General features: G+C 41.5%; 1 protein-coding gene across 1 annotated transcript in view; it reads left to right on the top strand.

The window, feature by feature from the left end:
- Positions 1-25,836, top strand: part of LOC149444920 (RUN and FYVE domain-containing protein 1-like) — a 233,999-nt gene that overhangs the window by 58,212 nt on the left and 149,951 nt on the right. The window contains exons 6-7 of the mRNA XM_089654398.1: positions 2,516-2,639; positions 16,792-16,853. Coding sequence (XP_089510524.1) covers positions 2,516-2,639; positions 16,792-16,853 — 186 coding nt within the window. The remainder of the gene's footprint in view (positions 1-2,515; positions 2,640-16,791; positions 16,854-25,836) is intronic.

Below are 25,836 nucleotides of genomic sequence, written 5' to 3'. Positions count from 1 at the left end.
GTATTGGTGTCACTGGGGATGTGAGTGACCCCAAGTCAGTTTCCCCCCAGTGTCAGAATGTCCGCCGCAGTCCCGCCATAAGTCGCTGATCGCCGCCATAAGTCAATGATCGCCGCCATTATTAGTATAAAAAAAAATTTAAAATCCCAGTATCTTTACCGCCATTTGTAAACGCTATAACTTTCACGTAAACCAATTAATTTACACGTATTGGGTTTTTTTTTTTTTTTAGCAAAGACATGTCGCAGAATGCATTTTGGCCGAAATATATGACGAAATTTGATTTTTACATTTTTTTTACTGGACATGTTTTATAGCAAAAAGTCCAAAATAGTTTTTTTTTTTTTCTCAAAATTGTCAACCTTTTTTTTTATAGCGCAAAAAATAACCGCACAGGCGATCAAATGCCACCGAAACAAAGCTCTATTTGTGTGAAAAAAGGACATAAATTTCATACATTTACATTTTGTATTGCATGACCGCACAATTGTCTGTTAAACTAGCGCTGAGCTGTGTAGCAAAAAAATGGCGTAAATTGCAGTATCTATACCATAGTCTGTAGACGCTATAACTTTCACACAAAGCAATCAATATACACTTATTGGGATTTTTTTTTACCAAAAACATGTAGCAGAATGCATTTTGGCCTAAATTTATAACTAACTTTGAGTTTACTATATATTTTTTATAGCTGAAAGTATCAAATATCGTTTTTCTTCAAAATGTTTTGTTTTTTTTTGTTTATAGCGTGAAAAATAAAAAACGCACAGGTGATCAAATACCACCGAAAGAAAGCTCTATTTGTGTGAAAAAAAGGAAGTAAATTTTGTTTGGGTGCAGCATTGCATGACCGCGCAATTATCAGTTGAATTAGTGCAGCGCCGAGTAGCAAAAAAGAGGCCTGGTCATTAAGGGGGGTAAATCCTCAGGAGGGCAAGTGGTTAAATTGCCCTCCCCAAATTGCCCTGCAGATGACAAGACATACCTGGTGTTCAATGTGCTGCCCCTGAAATTCACAAATGAGCACCCCCAGATTCTTTCCCTACGCACATATGCACATTGCATTCTCTCTCACAGCTTAGAGTTTTGCTATTGAAGGAAGCTGGGAGTACTTGTTTGGGAATTTCCCTGTACATCCAATGCTGGGTGCATTCTGCAATCCAGGGGACAATAATTTCAGCAGCTAAAAGAGTTAGCTTTATTTGAAAAATGGATCACAGCACAGCTTTTAACCACTTCCTGACCGACCGTTGTACATAAACGGCCGGACGGTGGCACTGCAGGGTCGGGTGGCCGTTTATAAATGGCCTCCCCGCACCCTGCTTGTGCGTGCTCCCCGGGAGTGCGCAGCACCGCGATCCAGTGCCCGCTGTGTCCTCCGGACACAGTGAAACACCGATCGTCGGACGGGACCTCTGTACGAGGTCCCAATCATGTGATCACTGATTGGCCAATCAGTGATCACATGCAAAGTAGTAAGCAAGATGTCACTTCTGACATCATTGCTTACTACGTGTGAAATCTGTGAATGATCACAGAGGTCATATGGTACAAGGCTATTCACAACAGCCTTGTACCATGTAACAAGCTGTGACCAATCACAGCTCACTCAGTAGTTCTCAATGGCTGCAAAAATGCAGACAGAGAGAACGAGAAATGATTGCTTTTACATCCTATATGGGTGTAAAAGCAATCAGTGTAAAAAAAAAAAATCTTCATCACCCCCCAAAAGTAGTACAGTGTCACCATGGTGACACTGTACTGCTAGGGTGACAGTATGTAAAAAAAAAAAAATAATAATAATATTAAAAAAATGTTTAAAAATGATAATTTTTGGTTATAAACTAATTTGGCTTATTTTTTTTTTACTAAAAAGATAACGGAATAAATTTCGGCCAAGATTTATGATGAAATATTAATTTGCAAAATTTTATAAGAAAAACACTTTTTTTTCAAAATTTTTGGACATTTTCATTTACATAGCAAAAAAAATAAAAATCCCAGCTGTGAATAAATACCACCAAAATAAAGTTTTATCTGTCTCAAAAAAATTGTAAAAAATTCATATGGGTACAGTGTTGCATGACCGCGCAATTGTCATTCAAAGTGTGATAGCGCTGAAAGCTGAAAATTGCCCTGGTCAGGAAGGGGGTAAAAGTGTCCGGACTGGAAGTGGTTAATATATTAAAGAGACTGTAATGCATAGGGACATTTTGGGGAAAAGAATGTAGAGCTGAACTAACCCTTTAAGCTTTGCTTATACAGGTCAAAATGCAGACACTATGGGGTTGATTTACTAAAACTAGTGTGCACAGAATCTGGTGCAGCTGGGCATAGTGACCAATCAGCTTCTAGATTTTATTGTCAAAGCCTAATTGAACAATCTGAAGTTAGAAGCTGATTGGTTACTATGCACAGCTGCACCTGTTTTAGTAAATCTCCCCCTATATATTTTAATTAATAAAAGCGCTAAACATTTTTTACAAAATACATGCATTTCTTTTGTTTGATCAAGTGACTTCTATGAACCTGAAGCACTAATGCTGGGGGAAGAAGGAGCGGTAATTGTCGGTCTTCTTGTTGGGCTCAACATGATTGATGCAAATTTATGCCTTAAAGGAGAGGATTTGGATTCTCAGGTAAGATTATAATAAACCTTTCATCCATGGCCATTTAATAAAGCCACACAAAAACTGAGACATACAGTAATTTGTGAAACCACACTTTAACTTGTATTATCTCAGAGGAATCAGAATAGTGAAGGAACAATAACTGTTGATGGTGTTACTGCTCTCATGAAAAGACTTTGGTCAATCTTCTAAGTATAACCATTCTTATTGAAGGTGGCTAGGTTTTGGCTCCATTCAGTATAAATGACATGATTGTGAGCTAGGTTTAAACTGCAGATTTGCTTTTGTTGAACAAAAACATTCTTTCTCAAGCAGTTATGTGCATTGCAAGGATATCTTAAAATACAATCTCGGAGTCCCTCTAGCTGCTGTTTACTTCCGGAGTTCCTAAAGTCATACTTCAGTCTCGCTGTTGAGAAAGTGACACCATTTTTTTTGCAGCATTCTCCTATGAGCCAGATGATGGGCCCCCAGTGGGTGGGTCTTTTGACACCCGGGGCTTACAGGAAGTAGGTTAAATAAGCTAGGCATCATTCAGCCTGGAAGACTATGCTTGTATAGTGTGTACTTGCCTCAATCCATAACACCTATTGTGGATCTGATCTTCTGCTACAAACTGCATGTGTCATTTATGACAGTTTTCTCTGACACCAGGCAATCCATGGTGATGGCCCATCACCCTCCTAGCTTGTCATTTCAGTAGGCTTATGTAAACTTTATTACCACTTTAACAGATTGGACACTGGCAAACAGATTAGTAAGAGCAGTCAGGTATGACCCTTACACTCCCAGCCTACCTCAGATTTTTGCTGGAGGCTGTAGAAGAATGGATGTCTCAGAAGAAAAGCAAGCTACTTCTTACTTTTTCCTTCCTTTTTATCAAGATTTTTTGTCTTGTTGCTGCCTTACAGTGAGTGAGTCACAGGTGGCATTAATCCTTTCTTGCTTCTCCGGTGTTCTTGTGAGTACTTCTTGTGGGAATCGCTTGCATATTTGGTACAGCCAACTATAAACCCATGAGCAGCAGTCCTATGGGCCTTTCTAGTTTATAATATATTGACAGTTCTAGGGGGCTTGTGGTGTACCATCTAAGGGGCAGGACACAGATAGCCCAGGCCACTGCTTCAATCTCAATACTCCTTGGAATCATCCTTAACCCCTTTGGTCATGGCTCCCTCCTCCTCCTTATCCAGAGAGGTATTGTCAGCCACTATGTCTGAGTTTGTGGGGAAACCTTCTGTCATGTTAGCTCACTCAGGACTCAGGCTCAAAAATGTGCACCCGCATCCTTTCCTTCAGACCCCCTTTCCCTCTGGCTGCAGTTGCTTCTGCAAATCAACTGAGGACAATGAGCAATGTACCGTATCTGTGTATGATTATTGGTAGGTGAGGAGTCTGCAACTGCTGACATTGCTTCAAAGCTTAAGAATTCCGTTTTGGTCCTTTTTGATGCAGTGCACATGGATCTTGACCTGGAACAACTGCGTTGGCCACACCTAAGATTGCTAGCTTGGATCTCTAGCCTAAAATCTTTCCCATTCAGTCGCTTTTGCAACCTGTTTTGTATGGTGATTGGCTTAATCCTGAAAGATATTTACTCTTCCCAAGTGTTTTGCTTAGCAATATTCAAAATCCACGCTAGGAATCAACTGGACCACCGCTTTTGCATGACAATTTTGGGCCTTCTGTCCAAAAGCTAAAGTTGATTTGGAAATGGCCTTTCAACACAATTTTAAATGGGCAGCTAATGCAAGGCAACACAAACATCTTGCAACTGAGGGAATTTTGCATGGAGAAGTGTTAACATTTTTTTTGCAGAGTTGATTTCAGAGACTAGTGAATAGTTATGAATAAGCGCCCAGGAAGTCATTTCTGCTACAGGAGGTAATACCAACTTTTGATGCCACAGTACTCTATTATACCTACTGATATTTTTATTGAATAAAAACATTTTTCTTGTGCTCTTGTTCAAGTATATTGCCTTTATCTGTGGCCACTGCTTGAATAAAGATCAGATGTTTATGTGTTTAAAGATGTTGAAAAAGTGAACCATTTCCATGCTGTGTACATTTTTCAGATTACTGTACAGTTACTGTAGTTCTTGACAGATTTCAAGTTTCTTTCACATTGCCACATAAATAAAGTGTTTGGGATGTATAGTTTTTTTTTGTGGCGTCGATGGCCTAAAACAGGGGTACTGAATAAAAATTCACAGGGGTCTGGTCAGTAAAATTTCCTTCCAGGTCCGAGTGTCAAGTTGGTGCTATGACTCAGTTCCTTCTCATCACAGTTTTCCATTCACATCACAGTTCCTCCCCCCACTTACATTACACACTGACCCATCACAGACTGCCCCCATCACAGACTACCCTATCACATACCCCCTACCCCTATCACCAACTGCTGCATCACAGACCCCCCTCATTACAGATTCCCTCATAACAAATCCTCTCCATCACAGACCTCCTTCATCACAGGCCCCTCTCATCACAGACCCCCCCCCCCCAATAACAGACACCCCATCAAAGACCCCCCTCATCACAGATAGCCCCATCTCCGTCCTCCCTGCTTACAGATTTCTGTCCCTTTCATAACATTGCAGCATTCCCCCCTCCCTCTCCCCACACTGTCCTATTTTACACAAGACAGCAAGCACGGCAGGTCTGGACATAGGGCAGGACTTTTCATGTTAAAGGCGGGTAAATGATTGCTTGGACCTCCCCACTGCCTAGCAATCAATCACCTGCATCCAAACACTCGCTTCCTAACATGAAAAGTCCTGTCCAGATCTGTCATGCTTCTTGTCTTGTGTGAATAAGGTAGGACAGTGTGGGAAAGGGGGAGTGCTGCAACGTCCAGACCTGCTGCACCTCAAATGATGTACCCTTCCTTGAGGATAATAGCAGCAGCGGCAGGCAGAGGAGCTGGCGGCAGGGAGAGTCCATTCAGGCAACTATTTGGTGAGGCTGCGGTTTGGAAAGGAATGTTTCTGGGTCGCTGTTTAGGAGATATTTACTTGTTTAGCAGCACAGGCACATGCGCTCTGAAGGAACAACATGCCTGTGCCATTCCTTCAGAGCCGTGTGCCGTAAAAAGTAACTCGTGCACGCAGGCATGGGAGTGACGTCTTCACGGCTCAGCCATTCAAGCTGCCGGAGATCACAACCCAGATGTAGGCTCGAGTGAAGATAGAAGCCCTGTCAGCGGTGACAGCGCGCTGCTAGAGGGCTTCATTTTAAGGCAAGTCTCACATGATGTTCTAGTATGCAATGTATACTAGCACGTTATGACATTGCCTTGCAGGGGAAAAGCATGATCAGATTTACTACCACTTTAAATACCCTCAGTCATTAACCTTTAACCGTTGTTTGTGCAATGAAAAAAATCAGTACAAAACTTACTACTGTCTAGAAAAAGCTAGGTTTTGTGGACCACCTGCCCAAACAGTAAACCTTTTTTAACACTATACAACAACCGTGTTTATCTCACAACATAGTCTTTATTCCTAATGCCACAAAACAATTATATTTCCATTGTATTTCACACAATAGTGCAAATATATAGTGTATTTGCAAGGAAGTAGAAATGTTTTTTCTTTGAAAATATTCATGTTATTGTAGGTATAAAACACCAAGTGCTTGTAACTGTTAAAGAATAAGTTCACCTTTAGTAACATGTTACCCCCATATTCAGGGTGTAACATGTTACTAAAACAGTGGCTAAATGGTTAGCACTTCCGCCTGGCAGTACTAGGATTGTTGGTTCGAATCCCAGCCACAGCACCTCCTGCCTGGAGTTTGCTTGTTCTCCCTGTGCCTGCGTGGGTTTCCTGCGGGTACTCCGGTTTCCTCCCACATTCCAAAGATATGCTGGTAGGTTAATTGGATCCTGTCTAAATTGACCCTTGTATATGAATGTGAGTTAGGGACCTTAGATTGTACGCCCCTTAAGGGTTAGGGACCGATATGAATGTACAATATATATGTAAAGCGCTGCGTAAATTGACGGCGCTGTATAAGTACCTGAAATAAATAAATAAAACAGCAGCCTCACACCCCCCAATCCCTCCTTGTGACAGTGGGCAGTGGATCCTCTCAAAACAGCTCTATGAGGTCATTGGTGAGCATCCTTGTAGTTCATTGATTCTTCCTGCTCTTCAGTAACTATCTGCCTGTATGGGATCTATGGGTGGACAGCTGTACTGAGAGTCTGCAGGAGCCTCTCATCGCACCCATAATCTGATAATCGTGTGTGCAATGTTTTGCAGGCTCCTAAGAAAAAAAATAATAAATGCACATTTTTTACCTGCAGAAAATGTGCCTTTATTTCTTTTATTTACAAATGTGAACTTAGCCTTTAAAGATAGCTCAAGAATGAAATCTGCAATTAAGCTTTCATTTACCCTGTCACTAGAAGGCAGGAACATAACACAGGTAGATGTAATTCAGGTTAAGTGACCTAACTTGGTAGCTCCCCATCTGCATATACTGTTTGTAACTCACATTCTGTTCAGCTGCTGGGAGCTAAGGAACCATTGCGTGAATTAGAAATCACAACTTAAAGCTTGCTCTTTGCCTTTAGGGAAGGGGGTTAGGGGGGCCCTTCATGGTTTATTGCATCGGGGCCCTGAAGGTTCTAGTTACTCCACTAGTGATAAGTGATGGCCGTATCAAGTTCATCTTATCAAGTATTATGGACATGACTGCTGCTGTTAGAAACCTTACCACCAATATTTGCCATTAAGCCTGCTATAACCACTACCTGCCTTGGTTATTACCCAGGTAGTGGTTGTGGGGGTAGATTGCCTCTATATATCTCTCTACAGTCACTATATACCTATTTAGGTTTTTTGGGCTATCGTATCCATTGTCTGGTACTTATGATCAGCTATAATACTGCATTGCTTGCTTTACCTGTTGGTACAATTCTTTGAAACACCCCCTACATGGCAATGTAACCATTGTGTCAATGCTGCATACACCCTGTTCCAAATTATTATGCAAATTCTATTTAAGTGTCACAAAGATTAAATATTTTGTTTTTCAGTTTAGACTGAAACACAGCTAGTTTGGCAGGGCTTTAAAAGGACAAGAAGCAACTACTATTGCAGCCATGGGCTTATCTTCTTTTACAGTGCAGCAGGACCATTTAATATGGAACTTTAGTCAGAAAATGAAAGTGATTGTAAAGCCTTATGGTTTTTTACCTTAATGCATTCTATGCATTTAGGTAGAAAACCTTCTGTGCCTGAGATCCTTCTGTGCCTCCCCCTATACTTACCTAAGCCCCATCTTGATAAAGCATTGTGTATCAGAACAGTGGTTCTCCAGTTTCTGTCCATCCTTACAGGGTAGATCAATAGCAGGGGGGGCCCTTGGCGAAGGAGCTAGGTAAGGGGGCGGGTTTCAAAGGGAGTCAGAGCTCTGATGAAGAAGGGACTCCTTTCAAAACGCGTCAGCTGTACCCTGAGTGTCTACCCCTATGATGGGACTCGCGCAGGCTCTACTATCCTAAAGTTCCCTTGAGGACTTACATGCTTGATTTGCTTTGCTGTTTGTGAGTATTATTCTGTATTCAATAAAATTTGGTTCACTGAGGTAATGCGCAAGGTTGGTGCACTTTCTGTTTTGTTTCGCTTCACAGTACTGGTCGGGCTTCCCCAGCCTTGTTTGGAGCTGCACAACTCCTTATGCACTGGTGGTCGAATGTTTCAAATTCTGGTTCCATCTATCCACCCCTTCTTGGGTCTCAGAATGCAGGAGAGTTCGTTTCTGGTTCAAGAAGAAACAGGAACAATGCTGAAGGCAATTTACAGCACACTAATTTCAGTAGCATAATTATTAATGTGAAATGTATTTTTTTTGCTAAATAACATTATTTTTTATCAAGTTGTTATAGGTAAAGTTCCACTTTAAGTATAGAAGTGTCTGTCATCCTGTAACTTCTACATGTGTGCAAGCTGGTGAATGGGTGTGCTGGCAGGTTGGACCCTCTACATTCTCCCTTCTTTCTGGCTCAGCTAGCTGTGAGGTGATCATGATGACCAAGCAGCTGATCAGGATACAGAGCAGTGTAGGAAATGGAGAAATCTCTGTTCTTATATCTCCTCTGTTAAGGCTGAACGTGGAAGTGCTTACTTTTAATCACTTCCAAGATTATAGCCGTCAAAATCCTGGCACAGATATAACCAGTGTGCTTGCACTAGTGGCAGGGAAGACATCCGGGGTCTACTAGACCACAGATTTCTTCAAAAAGGGGGATCTGTCACTGCTATCACAATAGAGGGTTTTTTCGACCCTATTGTGATAGTAGTTAAAGCCTAAGTTTAAGTAAACCTTTTTTTATTAAAAATCAGCACAAGAGTGGTGCTGGCTGTCCTAGTTGAAATCCAAAGTGCAGACTATGTCCGCCCTTTCCACCCCCCTTTTTCATTGATACAAGCTGTACTATAGTTTCCATTAATGCAAAGTTCTGTATGAATTAAGGGCAGATGAATGTAGGAAGAGTTTGCCTCCCTCATTTTTATATCGCTTGTTTCTGGCAATGTTTTCTTTTCTTCAAAATTTTCTTCAGTCAAGACTGTTCTCTATATTGCTGCTAAAGGTTTCCCCTCCAATTGATTGCTTTGCGTGATGTGCCCTCTGTCTGGTTTTTGGAAAGTGCCAGACCCCACTGGACTGGACATTGCTGGACTAGCTTGGAAGTGACCTTTGGCCCCTCAAATCCACTTGAGGCACTTTCTAGTTTTAGTTTAGGTTTTCTGTGGTCTAGAGTTGCCGACCTCTCCTCTGCTCTTTCCCTGTCTTGGCATCCTTAGTGAGTAGCCTACTGTCTGCCTACATGGACTTTGGTCACCTCTGGCCATTCAGCCCTCTGGTCACTGACTGCTACCAGTTATCTGGATGAGACTTTGCTTCTTACTTTGAACCTATACTGTATTTTGTCTAATTTGCAGCTGCACATGTCTGATTTTGGAAATGGGCCTGGGAGGACAGTACCGATGTACCTGATACCCCCAGGTTACATTTCAATAACAGGTTGGGGGCTGTTTGCAGAGTGCCTAGAGCCTGAAATTATGTTGTCCCATGCTGTCTGTCTATCCCACCTACGAAGTAGGAGGAATATACCCCTAAGAAGTCTAAAATTCCCAAGCTAAAAGACTGTTTTGGCCCTTATTGTTTTGGTATGCACCACCCTAAACCTGAAGGATCGGTTTGCTTCCATCCTTGGATCATGTTTTTCCCATCCATGGATCATATCTGAACCCTAAGACGGCAACGTATTTCCCTTTTCACCTGATTTTTCAACTTTCTATATGAAAATTGGAATTGGTGTTTGCTTTCCTTAAGCGCTTGTTGACTTTGTTTCCAGATCGTATGGATTTTGTTAAGAAGTGGTCAGTCTATTCTGTGGATCTGGCCATATCTTACCTTAAGGCAACTACTATACTGGTGGAGTATACACGTCTTTAAGGACCCAACCTAGAACTTGTTGGAAGCCTCTTCAGAACTCTGATCTTTTTGGCGGTTCTTGACTGTGTGATTTTACTTTGTCAGACCATGACTAAGTAGGTGAAATCCATTAAAATAAATTTAACAACTCATTCCATATACCCTGTACTGTAGCATAGAGTGTGGAGCAGATGGCTTTGTCATTGTATTTCAGCCATGATGGCATACTAGAAGCCTCTTGCCTTGTTCTCACAAACGTCTTCTGTTGGTGTAGATGTGTAGGGCACATTTGTTAAAGTGCTAGACTTTCCAGAGTGGGGGGACATCTATTGGACTTTTCAGACACTTTGGCATCTTGCGTATCAGATGCTTTGGTGTGGGAAGTGGTGTCCCAGGGCTACAAGCTCAATAATTTGGTCTCTGACTTCTCCCCACTTACTGCCTTCAAAACTTACATTTCACAGACTGGGACATCTGTCTTTTGCTTTCTGGACCAGGATGTCATAGTTTCTGTCCTGGCTGCAGAGTAGTTCTAGGGGAATTTACTCAAACCATTTCACGGTTTCAAAATTCATCCTGCCCCATCCTGCCCCATCCTGCTCAAACCCTTAATGTCTTTATTCAGGTTCACACTTTTGGATTGAATCAACCAGATCTTTCATTGCTTCTCTTCATCAGGAAGACTTACTGGTTTCTGTGGGTATATACAGTCAGGTCCATAAATATTGGGACATCGACACAATGCTAACATTTTTGGCTCTATACACCACCACAATGGATTTGAAATGAAACGAACAAGATGTGCTGCAACTGCAGACTGTCCGCTTTAATTTGAGGGTATTTACATCCAAATCAGCTCAACAGTGTAGGAATTACAACAGTTTGCATATGTGCCTCCCACTTGTTAAGGGACCAAAAGTAATGGGACAGAATAATAATCATAAATCAAACTTTCACTTTTTAATACTTGGTTGCAAATCCTTTGCAGTCAATTCCAAGTCTGGAATGCATAGACATCACCAGGTGCTGGGTTTCATCCTTGGCGATGCGCTGCCAGGCCTCTACTGCAACTGTCTTCGGTTCCTGCTTGTTCTTGGGGCATTTACCCTTCAGTTTTGTCTTCAGCAAGTGAAATGCATGCTCAATCGGATTCAGGTCAGGTGATTGACTTGGCCATTGCATAACATTCCACTTCTTTCCCTTAAAAAAAACTCTTTGGTTGCTTTTGCAGTATGCTTTGGGTCATTGTCCATCTGCACTGTGAAGCGGCGTCCAATGAGTTCTGAAGCATTTGGCTGAATATGAGCAGATAATATTGCCCGAAACACTTCAGAATTCATCCTGCCGCTTTTGTCAGCAGTCACATCATCAATAAATACAAGAGAACCAGTTCCATTGGCAGCCATACATGCCCACGCCATGACACTACCACCACCATGCTTCACTGATGAGGTGGTATGCTTAGGATCATGAGCAGTTCCTTTCCTTCTCCATACTCTTCTCTTCCCATCACTCTGGTACAAGTTGATCTTGGTCTCATCTGTCCATAGGATGTTGTTCCAGAACTGTGAAGGCTTTTTTAGATGTCGTTTGGCAAACTCTAATCTGGCCTTCCTGTTTTTGAGGCTCACCAATGGTTTACATCTTGTGGTGAACCCTCTGTATTCACTCTGGTGAAGTCTTCTCTTGATTGTTGACTTTGCCGCACATACACCTACCTCCTGGAGAGTGTTCTTGATCTGACCAACTGTTGTGAAGGGTGTTTTCTTCACCAGGGAAAGAATTCTTTGATCATCCACCACAGTTGTTTTCCGTGGTTTTCCGGGTCTTTTGGTGTTTGCTGAGCTCACCGGTGCGTTCCTTCTTATTAAGAATGTTCCAAACGGTTGTTTTGGCCACGCCTAATGTTTTTGCTATCTCTCTGATGGGTTTGTTTTGTTTTTTCAGCCTAATGATGGCTTGCTTCACTGATAGTGACAGCTCTTTGGATCTCATCTTGAGAGTTGACAGCAACAGATTCCAAATGCAAATAGCACACTTGAAATGAACTCTGGACCTTTTATCTGCTCATTGTAATTGGGATAATGAGGGAATAACAAACACCTGGCCATGGAACAGCTGAGAAGCCAGTTGTCCCATTACTTTTGGTCCCTTAACAAGTGGGAGGCAGATATGCAAACTGTTGTAATTCCTATACCGTTCACCTGATTTGGATGTAAATGCCCTCAAATTAAAGCTGACAGTCTGCAGTTAAAGCACATCTTGTTCGTTTCATTTCAAATCCATTGTAGTGGTGTATAGAGCCAAAAATGTTAGAATTGTGTTGATGTCCCAATATTTATGGACCTGACTGTACAATTCTTGCTTACATGCACCCATTATTGCAGTGTAACAGTATATTTTTGAAGGTTTTGACTCTGCACTACCAATTTATGATTTGCGGTTCTGCCATTCTACCTCTCTTTGGCACCTTGGGTGTACAACAAGGTGCTGGTTTCAGTGTTAGCCCTGTTTCACTCTTGTGGCATCCCAATTGATGCTTAGACATTCTCCTTTTAAGGGGACAGTTTGTGATGGCTCTGTCAGGTGACATATGCTTCACTATACAGACATTACAAAAGTTAAGGTGGATCCTGAACATTTAAAAATAGTAGCTGGAACTGAGCCATCTAGAGGTGTCCTCTGCACAATCCTAACAATGTATAGACTAAAAACACACTAATGAATATTTAAATAATAAATATTTAAAATAATAATTGCTGCCCACACTATGTGTATTCCCACGCAATCAGTAATAACACACTGAATCATCGCTTGAAGTATCTAGGTCTGGTTCTGGATTTGTCTCAGATCAGAGTGTTCGTTCCCCAAAAAAAGTCTAAGCTCTTCAGTCCAGAAGTTGTCAGACTCTCCTTTTTTGGGCCTGATGATTGCCTCTATTAAAGCAGTGCCCTTTGCCCAGTTTCACATCAGACCTGTGCAATGCAATATTCAGTTGACATAAAGGGTGAGGTTATCCCTAGCTTGGTGGCTGAGGAATCAAAGCTCTGGAGTCAGGGAAATTATTTCTTCTCATTATTTTTAAATTCTCATGATGAATGTCGGTCTGTTGGGCTGGGGAAGAGTTCTGGGAACTTTGTCCGTGCAGTAGAACTGGTTGTAAAAGGAATATTGTTGTCTGATAAACATCTTGGAGCTGTTTTGGCAATTTAGCAGTCCCTTCAGCATTGGACCAAACTGTTGGAGGCCCATCCAATCCGGATTCAGTTAGAAACACCATAGTGGTGCCATATATCAACCATCAGGGAGGAACCAGAAGTCTTGCTGAGGCAAGGGAGATAGAGCAGATCTGCATGTTCAAGCCTTGTTAGCCACAATTGTTCCAGGTGTAAATAATTGACAGGCATATTTCTTGAGCCACCATTGTTTGCACCCGATACAGTGGAGGCAGTCCAGGATCTGTGTTTTCACAGGCAAGACTCTTCTTTGCCTTTTCTGCAGGGTTGAAATGGAGGGCATTCCAGCAATCCTTATCGTTCCAGACTGATCCAGATGGATGTAGTATGCTGACAGGGCAAGCGTTCTATATATATTTTCCCAATGGCTGATTTGCCATGCTGCTTCTCGATCGCTGGCTTTGACAGCATGGTTGTTGAAGCCCCATGACTTTAAGTGACAGAGGCATCTCTGAGTCTGTTATTTCTATGATTCTCAAGGCTAGGAAGTTTATTTACCGCAAAGTCTATAGTCAGACATGGAAGGCTTACCTCACTTAGTGTCAGTCTCGTGACTTTCACCCCAGGAGTTTCCCAGTGGGACAAATCCTCCCCTTCCTGCAGTTGTGTTTGGATCAGTGTTTCATTCTCAGCAACATCAAAGGTTAAGGCTGGCCATACACTATACAATTTTCTGTCCAATTTCTGGCCAATTTCCTTTAGATTTACTTTCAACTATGTAGTGAAAGGGCCTGCTTCATTGGATACAACTGAAAGTGTTCTTTAGGTTGAACCTCATATTATATGGTTTTTGAGAAATCAAATGCAGTTTTCTAAAGAAAATTGTATAGTGTATGGCCAGCCTAAGTCTCTGCTATTTTTTACTTTAAGAGGCCATCAGCCTCTTTGATTTACCATACTGCATGGGCCCAAAAAAAGCACCCTGGCTTCTCATTCCACCATCTCTTGCTGTCTCAGACACATCATCGTTCAAGCTTATTGCTTCAGAGATATTGTTTCCCACTTTCTTGTTAATGCTTGCTCCACTAGATCTTTGAGCACCTCTTGGTCTTTTCAGCATCAGGCAACTACAGTATTTCCCAGGTTTCTAAGGCTGTTGTCTGGTGTTCTGTTCACACATTCTTCAAGTTAGATGAAGTGGATTATTTTCTTCATCTGTTGCAAGCTTGGGGCATAAGGTCTTCAGGTGTATATTTGATGTGCAGGCAATCCCTAGTTTTACCATTTGGATAAAGGTTCCTGAAGGCTTAATACTTTCTATGCTCATCATAACAGCAAAACTAAAAGAGTTTTTTTTGTGCTTACTAGAAAAAAAAATGTTTTCTTTGGGCTCCATAGAGAGGCATGGGTCCCACCCCTCTGTGTTTTATGGTCTTGCACTTAGTAATGCTTTGTTACAAAACTGATGCATATTGGTAGTAGGTGGAGTTATACTCTGGGCTGGCCTACATTTCTTTGTTTGCCAATGTCCAGTCCTCTTGTAGATAGCAATATAACCCACAGGTTTAAGACTCCCTTCATCCCTCAATGGATTCCAAGATTACAAGAATCTTATTTTTTAAGTTGACACCATCTCATTTCTTTTTAACCTGCATAGCCCTGCTGTACATTGAGGAGCTGGTTGGGGAACTATGGCCATTTTACTGGAAAATGCTTACTATCTATAAATTCAAATTATATGCACTTGTTTATCGACCTTTCAGCTCAAACCTGTGCATCAAAATCTACACATATTTGTATGTTAATTATTTTCTCTGCTTATTATAAAAAAATTTAGGCCCAAATAAAGGCCCTATTTGTTTTTAAAAATGGTGTGAAAATAATTTTGGTGTGCAATGTGATTAAAATGTTGAGTAAATATCAGATTTTTGGACTAGTCACGAAGGTCTTGATTACCCATTAAGAAGGAGATTGGGATCTGCTTGAACATGTTCCACCCTAAATACGGGTGCAACATATAACCTGTTCAAATGGTGACCCTATCCTTTAAATAAACCCAAAAAAGGAAAATTTTATATCTTCATCTATAAGTGTCATGCACTTGCAGTAAGTTGAGTATATTTATTTTTACCAAAGTGCTGCACTCTATTACTATAACCAAAATCTCTAAAGCTGCTGTAATATAATGTGAATCACATTAGTGTAACATAAAATATGTAGTGTTTACTTTAGGTTGATACCCTGAAAGTTTTTTACCTTTCAAGATTGAAGGTCACAGAATATAGGTATCTATGACTATTTTAAATTTTGGTAAATGTCCAAATGCCTTCAGATATCTGTGTTTAACTTTAGTCAGTAATTTTTCCTCCTTCAGGTTCTTGGGTTAATAAAGCAGATATAAACACAAAGAAAAAAATGTCCTATATTGCAGCTTACCAGTCCAAAGATGTGGTGGCTGCATTAGCTTTCTTTTTTTCAGGATTTTTTTTTGTTTACATGGTGATCCTGCAAATAACATTTCCTGTCCCTTTGTGTCTACACTCCTTTTTTTGAATGTATATATGGAGGGAGCCACGGTTGCCACACAGACTTGACTTCAAACATGTCTGGCTTTGTTTATCTTCATTGCATGGTATAGTGACAGAAATAGTAGTTTACACAAGAGGATGTTTTGTGCTTTTTTTTTTTGTTTGTTTCAGCTCATGGGAAGTTACAAAGATGCTGCTTTTCTGGCAAGTCCAACAGGTGCTTTCTGTACTTGCAGAAAATGTCCTTAGCCTGAAAAAAAAATTAAAAAATGAATGCACCCACCTTTTTAAGTACTGGTAATCTGCAATATATTACATTTTGCGTTCAGATTTCGATACGCTTTCAGTTTAGAGGTTGATTCTATGTTTTTGGTGGAATGGAACAGATTCTAGACTGGTCCCAACATCCCTATATTGGAATTTACAGTGTCACTGAGCCATGTGTGTGTATGCTTTTTTTTTTTACATCAGCAAGTAATCTGTTTTGGGTGGAACTGACTGTTACAGAGATACAGTAAGTAATACAATGCTTGCAAAGTAATTAAAACAGAACTATGCTCACCTCCTCCCCAGGTACGAGGTGTCCATGAGCTACCTAACTGACTGCTGACATCTTTGGATTGTCTTCTTCCAGGTTCCTATATTTGGCCATTTTTATTGGCTGGGTCAAGATGATGTCACTCCCACACATGCTTGGGAGTTCATCTCAATATATGCAAAAATCGTATGTGTAGCTCAGTGTAGCTTAATGCAGGTAAGAATACTTTAATGCAGAAGAGACAAAGAGTGTGTTTTCTGTATTAAGAAAAAAAGCCTGCCTGTTCATAAACGTCTTCTTTAAACCCTTTCGTAGATGCATATATGTAGCAAAAATCCAATTTCCTCTTAGGAAAGCATACATTTAAACGTACTGTTTCTTTTTCTTGGCAAAGGTGTCAGTGCTATATACAAATACAGACACTTGAAAATATTTTTTCTAATTTGTTATTTTGTTTTGTTTTGTTAGGTTGGAGTCATTGACTTTTCTTTCTATCTTAAGGATATACAACTAAATGATAATGACAACAAGTATGTATTCCATTGTACATTTTTAGTTTATTTTTTTTCTGTGTATTAGACTTGATTTTTCACTTAAATTTTAGTGATCTTTTACTGTTTTTTTTTTTTCTAATCTAATCATGCCTCAACACTGTAAATGGTAGTTATAAGGTTAATTGCATACATCATATCAAAAAATATCTGTAAGCATGGATTTTGTTTTTTTTTAGGCTTTTATTTGTTATTTAATTTGATAATAACTTTGCCGTACTTTGTATCAGAAATATATTTTAGTGTCATTCTAAATGGGAAAAATCATAAAATGTGTAAAAAAAAAAAAAAAAAATTTCACTGTGTTTGCTGCTAAAAAATAATTAATCCTACAGCTGCAATAAAAAAAAACACCCACCATATGTTTAAATTATAATCTTACAAATAAGTTGCACTGTAAAAATAAATACCGTATATACTCGAGTATAAGCCGAGTTTTTCAGCACATTTTTTGTGCTGAAAAACGGCCCCCTCGGCTTATACTCGAGTCAACGTCTGCAGATGGCTCCCCCCCCCCCCCGATGGCTCCAACAGAAGGGAAACTACGGTAAGTACAGGGGTGGGCAGGGGGCTGCTGTCTCTTACCTGGCTCCGGTCCCACGACGATCCGGTCCAGGAAGCGCGGCTGCTCCTTCATTCGGTTCGTCCACTGGATGTTCGCGCGGCTGCTCGGCTCCGCCTTCTCACCGGTGATTGGCCGCCAGAACTGTAGCTCAGGAAAGGCACACAGGCGGCCAATCACCGGCGAGGAGGCGGAGCTGAGCGGCCCCGCGAAAATCGAGTGAAGGAGATGCAGGTAAGTGTGCCGTGCTTTGGTGCTGCTGCAACTACATATGCTGGCTGCAGCAGCACCATACTGGAACAGGGGTTAGCAAGTGTCAGTGGGAGGAATAGTGCCCCATCATTGGTGTCACTGATACCAATGATGGGGCGTTATTCCTCCCACTGACACCAACGATGGGGCACTTTTCCTCCCCCCCCACTGACACCAACGATTGGGCACTATTCCTCCCCCCCCCACTGACACCAATGATGGGGCACTATTCCACCCCCCACTGACACCAATCATGGAGCACTATTCCACCCCCCACTGACGCCAATCATGGGATACTATTCCTCCCCCCCACTGACACCAACGATGGGGCACTTTTCCTCCCCCCCACTGACACCAACGATTGGGCACTATTCCTCCCCCCCCCACTGACACCAATGATGGGGCACTATTCCACCCCCCACTGACACCAATCATGGAGCACTATTCCACCCCCCACTGACACCAATCATGGGATACTATTCCTCCCCCCCACTGACGCCAACGATGGGGCACTTTTCCTCCCCCCCACTGACACCAACGATGGGGCACTATTCCTCCACCCCCCCACTGACACCAATGATGGGATACTATTCCTCCCACTGACACCAAAGATGGGGCACTATTCCACTGACACCAATAATGGGGTGCTATTCCCCCCACTGATACTAATGATGGGGCACTATTCCTCCCACTGATACAGTGGGGATCAAAAGTTTGGGCACCCCAGCTAAAAATTTGTATTAATGTGCATAAAGAAGCCAAGGAAAGATGGAAAAATCTCCAAAAGGCATCAAATTACAGATTAGACATTCTTATATTATGTCAACAAAAGTTAGATTTTATTTCCATCATTTACACTTTCAAAATAACAGAAAACAAAAAAATAGCGTCTGCAAAAGTTTGGGCACCCTGCAGAGTTAATATCTTGTACTGCCCCCATTGGCAAATATCACAGCTTGTAAACGCTTTTTGTAGCCAGCCAAGAGTCTTTCAATTCTTGTTTGAGGTATCTTTGCCCATTCTTCCTTACAAAAGTCTTCCAGTTCTTTGAGATTTCTGGGCTGTCTGTCACGCACTGCTCTTTTAAGGTCTATCCATAGATTTTCAATTATGTTGAGGTCAGAAGATTGTGAAGGCCATGGCAAAACCTTCAGTTTACGCCTCTTGATGTAATCCCCCGTGGATTTTGAGGTGTGTTTAGGATCATTATGCATTTGCAGAAGCCATCCTCTCTTTAACTTCAGCTTTTTCACAGATGGCATCAAGTTACCATCCAAAATTTGCTGAAATTTTATTGAATCCATTTTTCCTTCTACTCGTGAGATGTTCCCTGTGCCACTGGCTGCAACACAACCCCAAAGCATGATTGATCCAACCCCATGCTTAACAGTTGGACAGAGGTTCTTTTCATTAAATTCTGTGCCCCTTCTTCTCCAAACGTACCTTTGCTCATTCCGGCCAAAAAGTTCAATTTTAACCTCATCGGTCCACAGAACTTGTTTCCAAAATGCATCAGGCTTGTCTATATGTTCATTTGCAAAGTTCAAACGATGATTTTTGTGGTGAGGATGTAGAAGAGGTTTTCTTCTGATGATTCTTCCATGAAGACCATATTTGTACAAGTATCTCTTTATAGTGGAATAGTGTACCACAACTCCAGTGTCTGCCAAATCTTTCTGGAGGGATCGTGCAGTCAAACGTGGGTTTTGAATTGTTTTTCTCACAATCCTGCGAGCTGTTCTGTCTGATATTTTTCTTGGTCTTCCAGATCTTGCTTTAACTTCCACTGTTCCTGATGACTGCCATTTCTTAATTACATTCCGAACAGAGGATATTGACACCTGAAAACGCTTTGCTATCTTCTTATAGCCTTCTCCAGCTTTGTGAGCGTCAACTATTTTCAGTTTCAGTTTTCTAGACAACTGCTTAGAAGAACCCACGGTGCTGATTGTTGGGGCAAGATCAGATGAGTCTGGGCATTTAAAACCTTTGAGATTGACATCACCTGGTCTTTGCAGACGATGATTGAGAACAATCCATGACACTGGCAGGTCTCAGCTTTGCAAAGGGGGCAGTGCATACTATAAATTCTGCAGGGTGCCCAAACTTTTACAGACGCCATTTTTTTGTTTTCTGTTATTTTGAAAGTGTAAATGATGGAAATAAAATCTAACTTTTGTTGACATATTATAAGAATGTCTAATCTGTAATTTGATGCCTTTTGGAGATTTTTCCATCTTTCCTTGGCTTCTTTATGCACGTTAATACAAATTTTAGCTGGGGTGCCCAAACTTTCGATCCGCACTGTACCAATGATGGGGCACTATCCCTCCCACTGACACCGATGATGGAGCACTATTCCTCCCACTGATACCAATGATGGGGCTCTATTCCTGCCACTGATACCAATGATGGGGCACTATTCCTCCCACTGACACCAATGATGGGGCGCTATTCCTCCCACTGACACCAATGATGGGGCGCTATTCCTCCCACTGACACCAATGATGGGGCACTATTCCTCCCACTGACACCAATGATGGGGTACTATTCCTCCCACTGATACCAATGATGGGGCACTATTCCTCCCACTGATACCAATGATAGGGCACTATTCCTCCCACTGACACCAATGATGGGGCACTATTCCTCCCACTGACACCAATGATGAGGCACAATTCTTCCCACTGGTGTTCCCACCCTCGGCTTATACTCGGGTCAATAGTTTTTCCCTGTTTTTTGTGGTAAAATTAGGTACCTCGGCTAATATTCGGGTCGGCTTATACTCGAGTATATACGGTAACTAAAAAACTGATGATTAGTGAAATAAACGTGTTCTCTCCCAACTTGAAAAATAAGAATTATAAGTCCAAAATATTTAAATTATGTAAAGTGCATCCACCACCAACATGGCCAGCCTCCTACTGAATTTTGAGACCCCAGATTATAGGTCTATGTAGCACATCGCTGCATGTATCCTGGTAGTGTGGTTTGATGTGATTAGATGTTCTAATGGTGAGATGGTCGATCCTTTTCCTTGCCTGTCTAGGGGAAAGAATAATCCAAACCCTCTGAAATTACACAGTGATCGGGCACTCTTTCTTCCAGTTGTCAGGTAACAAGTTCCAGCAACACTGCCGCCAGCATCTCTTGCTTGTGGATTGGTGCAGTTGTGTGCCTACAGCTGCATCAATCCACAGCCGCACCGATCGCTGTGTAATTTCAGGGATTTCAGATTATTCTTTCCCCTAGACAGGCAAGAAACAGGATCGCCCTTCGCAGCATTGGAACATCTAATCCCATTGAACCACACTACCAGGATACATGCAGCAATATGCTACCTAGACCTCCAATAATCTGGGGTCTCAGAATTCTGTAAGTGGCTGGTTATGTTGGTGATGGATGCACTTTTCACAATGTATTCAGCATTGAAGTTGTTGGACACTTTCTTATTCTTATTTTTCCACGTTGGAAGATAACACGTTTATTTCAGTATTCATCAGTTTTTTAGTTATTTATTTTTACAGCGCAAATTATTTGTAAGAGTAAAATCATAAAATGTGTACTTTTACCCACAGCACCACTAACTATTTTAAAACTCTCTCACTGGTCAAACTAGAAACAACTGTTGTTTTGCTGTTTCTTATGTTTGTAGATTGCATCAAACATAACATGTTTTATGTACTACAGTATTGCTAAAAGCCCTATTTGTTTACCATTCCCCCCCCCCCCCCCCGAAAAAAAAAGGAAAGTATTACCTTGGTATCATAAGTTGTCCCCAAATCAATTTGCCCTAGATTGCGAAAATACCCTGGCCCATGTGTACAGGTGCGAGATCTGTACTGAATAAAACATTTTAAGTTGCTAGTACCACCTGAAACCAAAACCCAAACTATCTGGCCAAGTATTTTTTTCTGTAATGCAAAAAAAAATAAACCACACGTTAACTCTTCTTATGTATGTTTGCATAAAACAGTGATTTCGATTGCCTGTAACCACCACAGTTCTATTTTCAAACCTTTTATTATATGGTGCAAAGTTCTTTACGTTAAAGTGGTTCTCCAGCCTCTTGAAAAAAAATTAAAATCTACAAAAACTGTAGCTGCTGACTTTTTAAAAAAACAACTATTCACTTGTCCTACGATGCAGCAATGTGCTCACCCCATCCATTATTTCCAGCGGTGTAATGGCCTAGGCACTGGCATCTTAATTGTGGGCACCCAGCTGTGACTGCTTGCAGCTTCACAGTCGGATGCCCACTGTGCATGCGCGAGTAGCACTGCACATTGTAAATGATCTGGCAGTTTTCTGGGATCTGTCATATGTCCCAAAAGAGTGTGTGTGTGTGGAGGAGGGAGTTGGGGAGAGAACGTCTGCTTCTGATCGCCTAGGTGGTCAGAGCAAAAGTGGGAGCAGGTACCTGTCAAGATCGGGTACTCCCTCCCCCTGCTTCCAAAAAGCTCATGTTTCTTTACCAGGAGTAGGGGAGCAAAACATAAAGCTGAACTTTCCCTTTTGGGTGGAGCTCCGCTTTAAGGTCTTTGAAAATGACAAGAAGACACTTGTTGCATTTTGCAATTTGCCCCACAATGGAATGAAAAATCTTACTGATCTACTAAAGCACTGAATAAAACAAAAGCAGAGAGATTTTATCTCCTGGAGGCCTTTAGTTACAGTTTTCTGTTTAGTACTGAGGACAATGAGCAGCACAGTGGTAATGTCACCAAATAGCAAGATCCTGTAAGACTAGCATTTTAAGGTTCTGCTGTTTTTTAAGATGATTTCAGGGGAAAAGGTTCGTTTTCAGGGTAAAGCTTAGGCATAATTATTGTTTCTAGATGTCTCCTATAGGATGGCAAATCTTAACTTTTTTTTTTTTTTAAATTCAGGTCTATTGAGTCATATTTTTTCCCTCTATGTCACAGTGTGCTGCAATTGATAGAATTCATAGGCAACAAATGGGTAATCATGACAATACATGAGCAACAAACAGGCAGTCGTGATAATATGGGGGATATTGGGGTTGGTGATGATGCTGTCTGTGGACTGGTCAGGTATGAGGAGAGGCTTTGAGTGTAGGGGTCAGTAGTTCGTAATGCAGATTTTAAGAGTATAAAAGTTTATAATGCACAGTGCAGGGCCAGGTCTTAGCATTGCAGAGTTCAGAAGTCAGTAGTAAGTAACACAGAGTTTAGATGTCAGTAGTAATGTAGAGTGCAGAGGTCAGTAGTAACCCAGACTGCAGGGTTCAGGAGAAAGTAATGCAGAGGTCAGTAGTAGGTAACGCAGAGTTCAGAGGTCAGTAGTATCACAGAGGTCAGAAGAACGTAATGCAGTTAAGTAAGTAGTAAGCAATGCAGAGTCCAGAGGTAAGTTCATGGATCAGTAGTAAGTAATGCAGAGATCAGTTAGAAAGTAACACAGAGATCATGGGTCAAGAGTAATGCAGTGTTCAGAGGTCAGTAGTAACACAGTTCCGAAGTCATTAATAAGTAATGCAGCGTTAAGGGGAGTAACATAGTTCAGAGTAATAGTATGTAATACAGAGTTCAGGGGTCAGGAGTAAGTAACGCAGGGGTAGGGGTCAGAATTCACCCAAAAGGGGAAGTTCTGCTTTTCCACATCCTTTCCCCTTCCTGTCTCATATTTGGAATGTTTTTATTTTATTCTTTTTTGGGGGGGGAACTTGATTTTGAGAGGTACCTGCCCCCATTTCTGCTCCAACTGTCTGGGTGAATGGAGTGAAAGTACAGCCCCCTTCTATCCCCTGCAGCCTCTTGGGACACGTCACAGGTCCCAGGAGACTTTAGGATCATTTATGGGGTGCAGTGCGGCTCACACGTGCAGTGGGCAGCTGGCTGGGAAGTTGCATAGAGTCACAGTCGGCTGCCCACAGTTAAGATGCCGGCCCCTGTATGGACACTGTAGATTATGTATTGTATATTTTTTTACTTGATTTGATATATAATATAATTTTTAAAGGAGCACTACACTAATTATTTTTGGTTTTTATGTAATGCTGTGCTGGAGTAATCTCACAGCAGTGTCAGCAGCTCTCGGTACACACCATAGGAATTGGTGATTTCACATTTATTCATACACTCACCGGGCTCTTTATTAGGTACACCTGTTCAATTGCTTGCTAACACAAATTGCTAATCACATGGCAGTAACTCAATGCATTTAGGAATCTGTAAATGGTGACTTGCTGAAGTTCAAACCGAGCATCAGAATGGGGACGAAAGAGGATTTAAGTGACTTTGCACATGGCATGGTTGTTGGTGCCAGATGGGCTGATCTGAGTATTTAAAAAAACAGCTCATCTACTGAGATTTTCACACACAGCCATCTTTAGGGTTTGCAGAGAATGGTCTGAAGAGAAAAAAAAAAAATCCAGTGAGCGGCAGTTGTGTGGACGAAAATGCCTTGTTTATGTCAGAGGAGAATGGGCAGACTGGTTCAAGATGATAGAAAGACAGCAGTAACTCAAATAACCACTTGTTACAACCAGTGTATGCAGAATACCATCTCTGAACACTCAACTCATCAAACCTTGAAGCAGATGGGCTACAGCAACAGGAGACCACACCGGGTGCCACTCCTGTCAGCCAAGAACAGGAAACGGAGACTACAATTTGCACAGGCTCACCAAAATTGGACAATAGATTTGACAAAGGTTGCCTGGTCGGATGAGTCTCAATTTCAGCTGCGACATTCAGATGATAGATTCAGACTTTGGTGTAAACAATGTGAAAGCATGAATCCCTCCTGCCTTGTATCAATGGTTCAGGCCGGTGGCGGTGTAATGGCTTGGGGGATTTTCTAGCACACTTTGGGCCCCTTAGTACCAATTGAGCATTGGTTAAACGCCATGCCCTACCTAAGTATTGTTGGTGACCATGTCCATCCCTTTATGACTGCAGTGTACCTATCTTCTAACTGCTACTTCCTGCAGGATAATGCACCATGTCACAAAGCTGAGATCATCTCAAACTGGTTTCTTGAACATGACAATGGGTTCACTGTACTCCAATGGCCCCCCACAGTCACCAGATCTCAATCCTTTAGAGCACCTTTGGGATGTGGTAGAATTGGAGATTCACATCACGGATGTGCAGCCAACAAATTGTCATCAACTCCGTGATGCTATCATGTCAGTATGGACCAAAATTTCTGAGAAATCTTTCTAACACCATGTTCAATCTATGTCAGGAAGAATTAAGGCAGTTCTGAAAGCAAATGGGCGTCCACTAGCAAGGTGTACCTAATAAATTGGCCTGTGATGAGTTTATGATATAATTATCAGTATATACTTGTGTGTGTCTGTGTGTAAATGTGGTGTGTATAATTTTAGTTTATTTCAGGTGTTTACAAAAACATATTCAAGCTATAATTATATAATGGATATGGGCTGAAAGTGCATACTCTCAGGTTTAATTTGACGGTATGTACATCCAAATTGGAGGAAGGGTTTAGGCATTACAGCTCTTAAAAGTAGCCACCCCCTCCTTTTTCCAGGGACCAAAAGTAATTGGACAGTTTAATCAAAAGGTGTTTCATGGCCATGTGTGGGCTACTCCATTATTTCTTCATCAATTAAGCAGGTAAAAGGTCTGCAGTTGATTCTAAGTGTGGAATTTGGATTGCATTTGGAATCTATTGCTGTGAACCTACATCATGCGTTCAAAGGAGCTGTCCATGCAAGTGAAACAGGCCATTGTAAGGATTCAAAAATGAAACCAATCCATCAGAGAGATAGCAGCAACATTAGGAGTGGCCAGATCAACAGTTTGGTACATTCTGAGGAAAGAAGAACGCACTGTTGAGCTCAGCAACATAAAAAGGCATGGACATCCACGGAAGACAACAGTGGTGGATGATCGCAGGAGCCTTTCTATGGTAAAGAAAACCCTATTCACAACATCCAGACATGTGGACAGAGGAGGTGGGCGTATCATTGTCAAAGTCTTCAAGCAAGAGAAGACTTCACAAGAGCAAATACAGAGGGTTCATCACAAGGTGCAAACCATTCATAAGCCTGAAGAATAGAAAAGCCAGATTAGACTTTGCCAAAAGAACATCTAAAAAAGCCAGACCAGTTCTGGAAAAGCATTCTTTGGACGGATGAAACTAAGATTTATCTGTAGC

This window comes from Staurois parvus, unplaced genomic scaffold (genome assembly GCF_062004578.1).
Source record: "Staurois parvus isolate SC_StPar_1 unplaced genomic scaffold, SC_StPar_1.0 ptg000763l, whole genome shotgun sequence".
Classification (NCBI taxonomy): Eukaryota; Metazoa; Chordata; class Amphibia; order Anura; family Ranidae; genus Staurois; species Staurois parvus.
Note: the sequence above shows the minus strand (reverse complement) of the source record. Positions and strands in the feature narration are given on the sequence as shown.